The 11,158-nt window shown below is 35.8% G+C and overlaps 1 protein-coding gene across 1 annotated transcript; it reads left to right on the plus strand.

The window, feature by feature from the left end:
• The first annotated feature begins 591 nt into the window (after window positions 1–591).
• On the plus strand, window positions 592–8,872 carry LOC131972137 (dual specificity protein phosphatase 7-like). Its single transcript, XM_059333915.1, has 3 exons — window positions 592–1,309; window positions 1,975–2,403; window positions 6,999–8,872. Exons 1-3 carry the CDS (start codon window positions 940–942, stop codon window positions 7,307–7,309), a joined length of 1,110 nt encoding a protein of 369 aa, XP_059189898.1. The 5' UTR covers window positions 592–939; the 3' UTR covers window positions 7,310–8,872.
• Window positions 8,873–11,158: the final 2,286 nt, after the last annotated feature.

The raw sequence follows: 11,158 nt of genomic DNA on the forward strand, positions 1-11,158 counted from the left end.
TTTTCATAACATAACATGTGAACCAGTGGCTTGACAAGAGCCTTTTGCACATCTGTACATGAAGATGCACTTGATGACAATTAATTATTGATGTATTGAGTATATTAACTGCATATTACTGTAGTTTATTCTATATTTTGCCAGATTATGGTGATTCTGGGGTCGTGATGATGAATATTGTTGCCCAGGGTTACAGCAAAGTGTTAATCTGGCCCTCATAATATCACTATAAACACTGGTTTATAAATATTTAACAAAAATTGCAATATCTCACATGTATATGGACCTTTTTTTTTTCACTACTCCAATTCAAAGTGTGCACCTTATGTCTGTTTGTATATTATTTGTATATTATTATTATTATTTCTGAGACATTGTCTCTCGCACTGACTTGATGGTGTTTATTAATCTCATTGTACCCAGGTACAGTGACAATAAAAGTGATTCTGATTCTGATTCTGATTGGAAAAGTATTCCATTGAGAGCTACTGCTACTAAACTTTGCGATATCTCTGCTATGACTTTAAATCATAAGGAATAAACTCCTCCCTCTTGAGTTGCTCTACTGTCAACTAAAAAAAAACCTCCCATGCATCGGAATGGTAAAAGCAGAATGTGCATGGAGGACCCGGGTACGATGCGGAGTAGTTGAAGTTGATGAAGAGATTACTGGCTATAAAACACTCACACTTCAACTTGTGTGTCGTAAATTAAAGTGTAATCAGGTCTCCATTAGCCCCGGGACAGGTCAGAGTCGACTGATGGAAATAGAGAAGAGGAAAAAGGGGAAATCTCTTCGCGCAAGCAGAAGCGCCATGCACTGGCGGAGCAACATTTAACGCGTCTTTTCTGGGCTGAAATGTAGTTTAATGTTTGATCGTTTTAATGGACCATGTAGTAAGTGTTTGTGCTTGCATGTAGTATGATATTGAGTCCGATATGTCTAATGTGACGCCGAGTAAAAGCGTGGAATGGCTGCAACTCGAGTTGGAGTCCGGAGGCACTTCTCTGCTCCTGCTGGACTGCCGTTCACATGAGCTTTATGAATCATCGCACATAGAGACGGCCATAAACCTGGCCATACCGGGGCTGATGCTCCGGAGGTTCAAAAAGGGCAACATACCCATCCGGACTATCATCCCCAACCACGAGGATAAAGAGAAGTTCATAAGACGGTGCAAGACGGACACGGTGGTCCTGTACGATGAGAGCACCGTGGACTGGCAGGACAGCGGAGCTCCAGCCTCGGTTTTAAGTCTCCTTCTGCAAAAACTATGGGAAGACGGCTGTAAAGCGTATTACCTGGAAGGTAAATAGTTCTGCTGTCGAATTAAACCCCTCAAAACAATGATGCATTAATGTAGAATACAAGGCATGGTGGTTAAAGTGTGTCTGTGATGGAGTTTCTAACGCCAGAATTAGAATTTTCTAGATAAAATGTTTTTTGTGCCAAGTTTTACGCATTATTAGCATTACCTGGCATGTTTATAAACTGCATGAAGAGCTATAATAACAAGCATTGTTAGAACATGTGATGCCAAATTGAGCGCAAGTTTTATTATACTAGAAGAGGCTTTAAACTTTCAAATACCGACTTTTGGATCTCAAGATGTAGAAAGTGACGTTTATCTCGATAGTTGTGTGTCCGTCCCGTGTTGTGGGTTTGCGGTTTGTAAGCTGTTAAAAAAAAAGTTTGTGTGTTGTGTGTCACTGAGATTCTCAATTAAAATTCCAAAATGGCTGCGCCATGTTTTGCTCTAGCAGGAACAGGCATGCATTTCATGAATGGTTCTTTTTGGGGGGAACTTGAGCTCCTTTTTTTTTTACAGCCCTGCTTCATTGCTCAACAGCCTTTTTTTTTAAGCCACTGAAAGCTAAAATAATGAGTTAATTATATAGTAGCTTTTATTTTGAAGTGATTCATCTCCATTGGTGTGACTTTGTTAACTTGTGTTGTGTTTGGCTCTTGTCCAGGTGGATTTGTAAAGTTCCACACAGAGTACCCAGAGCACTGTGAGACGCTCCTTGACAGCTCCTGTCCCAGCTCCTCTCCTCCGCTCTCCGTCCTTGGGTTTGGAAATCTCCGGATCAGCTCAGATTGTTCGGATGGGGAGTCGGATCGAGAGCCGAGCAGTGCCACAGAGTCCGAGGAGAGCCCTATACCCAGTAATCAGCCCGCCTTCCCCGTCCAGATCCTCCCCTACCTTTACCTGGGCTGCGCCAAAGACTCCACCAACCTAGACGTGCTAGGCCAGTACAACATTAAGTACATCCTGAACGTCACACCCAATCTCCCCAACATGTTTGAGCACGACGGCCACTTCAGGTACAAACAGATCCCGATTTCGGACCACTGGAGTCAGAACCTGTCCCAGTTTTTCCCAGAGGCCATATCATTTATAGGTGAGTAGGTCAATAATTGATTTTGTTACACTGTAAAATCACAGGCACACTTTCCTGAAAACACCTTCTGTTCTTAGTGTTTGTGTTGAGGTGTTGTTTCAAACATGATAATAATTAATTTTATGGTAACACTTTACAATAACCATCAAAGTGATGTTTATAGATTGTTTATAAACCAGTGGTGGAAGAAGTATTAGAATCCTTTACTTAAGTAAAAGTACTAATAAAACACTGTGAAATTACTCCACTACAAGTAAAAGTCCTGCATTCGAAACTTACTCAAGTAAAAGCACAAAAGTATCAGCATCAAAATGTACTTAAAGTACCAAAAGTAAAAGTACTCGTTATGCAGAATGGACCCACTCAGATTGTTTTATATGTTCTAAATATAATAATAGATTATTTATATTGATGCATTTATATAAGTAGCATTTTAATGTTGTCCAGATAGGACTAATGTTAACTACTTAATACACTGTTATGTTTTATAAATGTGTAATCATATTAAATATATGGTATTTTTATGTTGAATCTGAAAAGTAACTAAAGCTGTCAGCTAAATGTAGTGGAGTAAAAAGTACAATATTTGCTTCTAAATGTAGTGGAGTAGAAGTATAAAGTTACATAAAATGGAAATACTCAAGTAAAGTACAAGTACCTCAAAATTGTACTTAAGTACAGTACTTGAGTAAATGTACTTAGTTACTTTCCAACACTGTTATAAACCATTTACATACATATTTAATCGTTAAATGTTTTAAACCAATTTCTTCAAGTTATATGAATGATTTCAAAATCATTAACACACTTAATATGGTGTTAAAAATGTTAAAATGAGTGCAAAACTATGAATAAATTAATAACTATAATGTCATTGTTTGTTAATGGTAAAGTAACTATCAACTGACATTAATATACTATTATTTTTGGCATTTATGAATTATAGTTCAACATTAATATTCTTATCATTTTCTGTTTACCGTTATAAATTGCCTATATACGGTTTATAAATGATGATTAAACGTTAATAAACTATCTGTTTACCATTTATAAATGATGGCTATTGTAAAGTGTTACCCATTTTATTTAATAGGGCGCCTTTCAAGGCACTCAAGGTCGCCTTACAACATGGAAAAAACAAAAAACAATTTTAATTTTAATTTTTAATTTTAAACATTATACATATCATACAATTTAAACAAATCAGAACATTTACAAATACATTACAATAAAGGAGGGGAGTGTCATGTGGGCAGGGCACCCTTTGGTATGATAATGTCTGTAGATTTTACGGTGAAAAACTGCTAAACCACGACAGTAAAACACCGTAAATGATAAATGGGTTAATTCAGTTTCAGTAACAATGAAACAACGTAAATGTATATATCAGTCAAAACTGTATTTTTTATAGTTTTGTTTTTTGAAACATACAATCCTCCACTGTAAAGTACACTGTAATATGTATTTAATGTAATATATATACAAGCCACCAATGTAATTTTTGCATTTATCTTTTGTAAAACATACTTTTTCTCACTGCTAAATGTACTAAACACCATATCTCTAACAAAAATATACTGTAATATTTAATGGTAAAATCTTTCATTTATGCAGCATTTATAAAGTATTTTCTTGTCAATTATATGGCAAAACAGCGTTTCTTTTGATGGAAAAATCTTTTATTTATACAGTAAAAAATTTAATCAAATGGCAATCTTAAATGTAAAATCAACAGTGCTAATATCTTTTTACCGTAATATTTAAAAAAGTTGCACCGTATTTATTACGGTAAAATTCTGGCAACCACAGCTGCCGTTTTTTTTTTTACAGTGTACTTCAGAATTAATTAAGTAAGTATTACACTAGTTGTGGTTATTAATAATAATAATAATAATAATAATATAGTAAATACTTCTACATTATTCTTTGACAGGGGTCTCAAACTCAAATTACCTGGGGGCCGCAAAAAGACACCAAATGACGAAAAAATACATAGAATTACCAAAAAAGACACAAAATAATTTTAAAAAGACACAAAATGACCCAAAAAAGACACAAAATGACCAAAAAAACCCCACAAAATTAGAAAAAAAGACACAAAATGATTTAAAAAAGACACAAAATGACCGAAGAAAGACACAGAATTACCAAAAAAAGACACAAAATTATTAAAAAAGACACAAATACCAAAAAAAGAGACACAAAATTACCAAAATAAGTAATTAAAGGGACCTTCCACATTAAACTTTCATATCAAGGTGGGGGCCACAAAATATCGTCTTGAGGGCCGCAATTGGCCCGCGGGCCGCGAGTTTGAGACCCATGTTCTTTGACAATAATTGTTTGGTAAACTGGTTTGTGAATGGGTTTGTATGACAGGTAGGAGTTCCTGTATTATTTTCACAAATGGTTTTATATTACGAGACCTACCTAACCACTTGTTATTGCTGAATTTCTTTGATTCACAGAAACAACACATTAATCTTGAAACTAATCATATAATTTCCCCTTTTTTGGTAGCACCACAACATTATGTTTCAATTTCACTTTTGATTCGTTGTCATCTCTTGCCATGACTGCACCTGAAACCACAGCTTGTTGACTTATTTGTCTGGTGGTTGCATGAACTAGTTTCCAAAGGCTTCAATGGTAGATTGAGGAAGGAAATGTTGTTTCCACTCTGTGGGGTTGTGTTTGAATAAAGGTTCACAAACAAAGTTTCGTTTAGTTGACAGATGTTTGCTAATGTGTGCATTCAACCTTAACTAGGTACACTGTTCTCTAGATCAAATACATTCTTAAAAGAAGAATTGAGTTGCTCAGTCAACAGCAGAAACTTATATAAATATACACTACCGGTCAAAAGTTTTAGAACACCCCAATTTTTCCAGTTTTTTATTGAAATTCAAGCAGTTCAAGTCAAATGAACAGCTTGAAAGGGTCCAAAGGTAAGTGGTGAACTGCCAGAGGTAAATAAAAAAAGGTAAGCTTAACCAAAACTGAAAAATAATGTACATTTCAGAATTATACAAGTAGGCCTTTTTCAGGGAACAAGAAATGGGTTAACAACTTAACTCTATGGAGTCTTGGGCTATTTTGTCCATTTTTGAATTCTTTTCATGTCTTTGTAAGTCATTTTGTGTCTTTTTTTAGTCATTTTGTGTCTTTTGGTGTCTTTTTTTTTGCCATTTTGTGTCTTTTTTTGGTCATTTTGTTTCTTTTTTTAGTCATTTTGTGGCTTTTGGTGGCTTTTTTTGCCATTTTGTGTCTTTCTTTGGTCATTTTGTGTCTTTTTTTAGTCCTTTAGTCCAACATAAAATGTGATTTTGAATCTTTTTTTTACTTTCAAAACACTATCATGCTCAATAAATTATTTTAAATGTTGCAAATGTGCATTAATTTCAGAGTACACTGAGACATTAAACTGCATCATTTTCAATTCAATTCTGGAAAAGTTGGTGTGTTGTAAAACTTTTGACCAGTAGGGTATATATAACTGATACCAAAATATACAACAAAACTAGATATCAACCAAAATGTTGCTAGCTAACTAAAAATAACATACCTAAACATGTTAAAAGATTATTTTAGCACCCAATGTCTACCAAAGAGGACAAGTTAGCTGTTAGTAAGCTATTGTTAGCTATGTAGCAAGCTTAGGCACTTCCAAACATAGCATAGCATAACACATGTTGCATTACAGAAATATAGTTAGGCTAAAACTGACATTTGGATATTTGACTTTGTTAATGCTTGCTGTAGATCATGGGTCTCAAACTCGTGGCCCGCGGGCCAATTGCGGCCCTCAAGACGATATTTTGTGGCCCCCACCTTGATATGAAAGTTTAATGTGGAAGGTCCCTTTAATTACTTATTTTGGTAATTTTGTGTCTCTTTTTTTGGTATTTGTGTCTTTTTTTATAATTTTGTGTCTTTTTTTGGTAATTCTGTGTCTTTCTTTGGTCATTTTGTGTCTTTTTTAAATCATTTTGTGTCTTTTTTTTTTCTAATTTTGTGTCTTTTTTTGGTAATTCTGTGTCTTTCTTTAGTCATTTTGTGTCTTTTTTTTTCTAATTTTGTGGGGTTTTTTGGTCATTTTGTGTCTTTCTTTGGTCATTTTGTGTCTTTTTTAAATCATTTTGTGTCATTTTTTCTAATTTTGTGGGGTTTTTTGGTAATTCTGTGTCTTTCTTTGGTCATTTTGTGTCTTTTTTAAAATCATTTTGTGTCTTTTTTTCTAATTTTGTGGGTTTTTTTGGTCATTTTGTGTCTTCTTTGGGTCATTTTGTGTCTTTTTAAAATTATTTTGTGTCTTTTTTGGTAATTCTATGTATTTTTTCATCATTTGGTGCCTTTGCGGCCCCCAGGTAATTTGAGTTTGAGACCCCTGCTTTAGATGTAGCTTAGATGTAGCTTTCGACAAACAAAAAGTGTCAGGTTTTACAGTATAGTCAGCAGAGAGCAATTGATTGTTTCTCCCTCCGGTGTGTGTGGGATTAAATTGCACTAGTGTCACTATCACAGGAAATTATAAATCAATGAAAATATGACTTTAAAGAATTTTCTGCTGACTGTAGCTTTTCTTCCTCTCACAGATGAGGCTCGCTCTAAGCAGTGTGGCATCCTGGTGCACTGCCTGGCTGGCATCAGTCGCTCAGTCACAGTCACTGTGGCCTACCTGATGCAGAGACTCAACCTCTCCCTCAACGACGCTTATGACTTTGTCAAGAGGAAGAAGTCCAACATTTCCCCCAACTTCAACTTCATGGGTCAGCTCCTGGACTTTGAGAGGACACTGGGGCTGCACAGTCCCTGCGATAACCGCTCCACCAGTGAGGAGCAGCTCTTCTTCACCACACCGACCAATCACAACGTTTTCCAGCTGGACACGCTGGAGTCGACATGAGGATCGATTGGGCAGCCTTTTTGTCATTTCCTCTGAGGTTTTTTCGGAGTCAGATGTCAGATGCCTAACTAGCTGACACAAGCAGTAAGTCAGTTACAGTATTTCTGCACCAAAATAAACTACATCGATCTGTTCCAACATGGGGAACATGACCCATTAGATCCCAGCCTGCCTTAATTTCTAACACAAGGATGACCTTTGCTACCCATCATACATGGCATTAATCAGTGGTCATGTGCGACCATAATAGCAGGACATTTCATAACTTTTCTATTAAAATCTAGAATTGTTGTTTGACTGTTATTTGTTATTCACCAGCTGTAAAGACTGTTAATGTATTTCTTTGTGTGAGTTTTGATTATTGCCTTGATGGTCTAAAAGGAGTCTTTGGCCAATCAGAATGTTTTCTGGGGACCAATCCGAGATGGTACTCTAGCTGAGGGAAATAAGCTACTTCAGTGATCCGGCCTTGAATTATTGTCCAGTTTTTTTCTTCTGATGACTGTTTGCAGCTCAGAGTTAGGGCAAAAAGCATTTTTTTTCTTGTACCTTTACTCAGAATACCTTCACTAATGTCTGGTAAACACCATGATGTTAAATAGTTATTCTTCAAATACAAGATCAAGTGGCACCTTTGTGTTCAAATATTGTATTTTTCTCCAGAAACTCCCCTGTACATTCTATTGCTTATAACTGCATTATTTGCATGTGATTATGTTCTACCAAGGACCTTGTTTTGTAACCTCTCTAGGTCATATTTCCCTTGTTGTTGAGGCCTTGAGCATAACTTAACATGAAATTGAACTATATGTCAGTTACCATGTGGAGGTATAGTGTATAGGACTTGCTTTTGCCACGATTGAAAGGAACAAATATGTAAAAGTCATCAGTGTATAAAGGAATGGATGTTCAACTTATTTTTTACTCCTACAGTCTTCAGTCTGCAGCTACTCCTTCCGTGGCACAATAATGTTAAGGGAAGCATGATGTGTAATTAGCTGTTCTCTATTGCCAGTCTCGTCTCAGAACAAATGAGTGACTTTGATGTATGAGAGGGAATGAAAGGAAATGAGTTTGACAAATGTGTTCTTACCTCACAGAGAGACATTTTCAGGGATTTTTATACAAGTCATCTGTATCTCGTCATGGCCTCTTAAAGTGCATCCAAGGGCTGTTTCGTTTGGTATGTTTGTAAAGATGTACATAAAATGCAGTCATAGGGGACATTTTCTTAAAATCATGAAGGATGCGAAAGTGACCCTATTTTTACCCTAATGTATAGTATATGTAAAGCGAAATGTCCAAGACATTCTGTACAAGTTTATACAACAAATATATTGTATATTTTTACTTGAATACTTTTTATTGGTCTTTCTTCATTTTTTTAGTGAAGGTTCATAGCACATTTTCCAAAACAAGTGTTTGTGTGGTTGAGTCAGTCAGAGACTTGTGGCTCTGGTCTGTCCTGTCCCGAGGCTCTAGGTGTGGTCAGATGTCCGCTTTCTGTCCCCTCTGATGCCGAGCTTCCTGTTTCTTACAGGCTTTCTGACACAAAGACGAGTGACAGAGCCAGATCTGTCAATACCACAAAGGCAGACACACCCACCACCAGTCATTCAAACTGCTTTAAAGGAAGAGGAAGATGACACAGCATGTACTTTACCACAGATACTTCCGATTCAGCTTTCTGCTGCAACTTGGGGAGTGATCAAATTTAATTACAGTGTCGAGCATTATCCATTTAAAGCTTATTAGCCTCAGTTTAACACATTTTTTCGTTCTTTATTCTGATTTGAACATTTATTGGCAAAAGTGCAATATCCTGTTTAGCCACAAATGCACTCTGTTGTTTAAAACCAACATTGTTAAATGACGGTGCTTTCACAAAACACTTGGTGAAAACATCTTTTCCATCAAGAAAAGCCTCCAATGCCAGTCTTTGCTCTTCAAATCAATCAATCAAAATTACTTTATTCATCCCCGAGGGGGAAATTCAGTGAAGAAATACTCTGCAGTTCTGATGTAACTGATGCTATTGCAGCATCCATCTCTTTTCGACCTTTCTAGATAGATAGATAGATAGATAGATAGATAGATAGATAGATAGATAGATAGATAGATAGATAGATAGATAGATAGATAGACTTTATTTATCCCAAGCTGGGAAATTACAGTGTAGCAGCAGCATTACACACAGAGACAGTGACAACACAATTAAATAAAAGAACAACCTAGGCATACTTCAAGCAATAAAATATAAAAATACAATAAAATATAATAAAAAATAAAGTGTCTAAAGAAGGAGTATGTATTAAGGAGTAGAACAGAATTCCAGTGCAGAATAAATATGAATATGCAGTATAAAAATGTTGGTGCTATGAAACAAATAAGGTGCAATGAACAGTGTGCATAAAAAACACATAAAGTGCATAGACAGTATGTAATGAACCAGACTATTCTGGTTTTATTATTCTGATAGTTCCAAGAACTTAGTCCTAAGAAGTCCCTGTTGTTTCGCGACTACTGCACAAAAACTAGAACAATTGTAGTTCTTAGAATGAGGTTTTGATGGACTTTTTTACCAGGAAGTTTACCAACAGAAGAGAAACTGTAAGTGACGGCGTATGTTCATTGGTTGAACATAGCCCAGCAGCACCATTAACCCATAAGAACCCAGACCCAGTTATCCATAAAGGAAAGTTATGGGGGATATATCACAGACCAAGTGAACCACGCAGAACGTTTTTTGTGTTTTTTTTAAATATTTTTTTTTTTTTTCTGTCATTTTGTTTCTTTTTTTGGTCATTTTGTGTCTCTTTTATAGTAATTTTGTGTCTTTTTTGTGTCTTTTTTAAGTAATTTAGTTTTTTTCTGTCATTTTGTGTCCTTTTTTTCAGTAATTTTGTGTCTTTTCAGTCATTTTGTGTCCTTTTAAGTCATTTTGTCTGTCTTTTTGTCTCTTTTTTAAGTAATTCAGACTTTTTGGTCATTTTGATACTGCCTCCAGCGGCCCCCAGGTAATTTGAGTTTGAGACCCCTGTTCTAGAATATTTAAAGTGTTTGTTACATGGGTGTCACCGTGGGTTCTTATGGGTTAAAACACGTGGAAACAACAGGCAGCAAAAAAAAAAAACATCATCTACAAATTGTAATAAGAAGAAAAACATGGCCAAAAGGAAGTCCAGGCTTTACTGAGCATATACAGTATGTGATGGGGGAAATGCAATGCAATTTTGACTTGTCTACCACCAGCTGGCTTACAATACTTCAGCATTGCTGTTGACAGTGTAGATACAAACAAAACAAAAATGCTTGAAGGTATGTATTTTTTAAGGGATCTCCCCAGTGGGCCGTTCCTCTCAGGGAGTCCCCAGAACTGTTTGGTTCCACAACACCTATTGTTTTGAACAGACAGACGCCGATGGCACTTTGAGATTTCCTGTAATGTAAAGTGCATTACAAATAAAATGTATTATTTATTTATTATAACCTCCTGAGACCCAAGCTTTCGTTTGGTATGTGTTGTTAGTTTCTCCTAGATATTTGATATGTTGGATTTGTAGGACATGATAAGTACAAAAACTAAGCAATGTCTTTGAACAGGAAGTAGTTTTTGAAAAAAACAAACAAATCGGTTAATTTTACTGTATAACACAATTAATTCACCAGTGTATACAACTTTTATTTCCTTACATTTACTCCCTCTCTTTGGAAGAACGATAGTAAAAGTCTATTCGTTTTCAAATGAGTACTTCCTGATTAGCAGAGTCGTAGCTTGTTGCTAATGCTAAAAATAGTCAAACTTGCACAGAATATCAAGCTACATACATTATTAAGCACAAATGAACA

Source organism: Centropristis striata, chromosome 5 (assembly GCF_030273125.1).
Source record: "Centropristis striata isolate RG_2023a ecotype Rhode Island chromosome 5, C.striata_1.0, whole genome shotgun sequence".
In the NCBI taxonomy this organism is placed as follows: Eukaryota; Metazoa; Chordata; class Actinopteri; order Perciformes; family Serranidae; genus Centropristis; species Centropristis striata.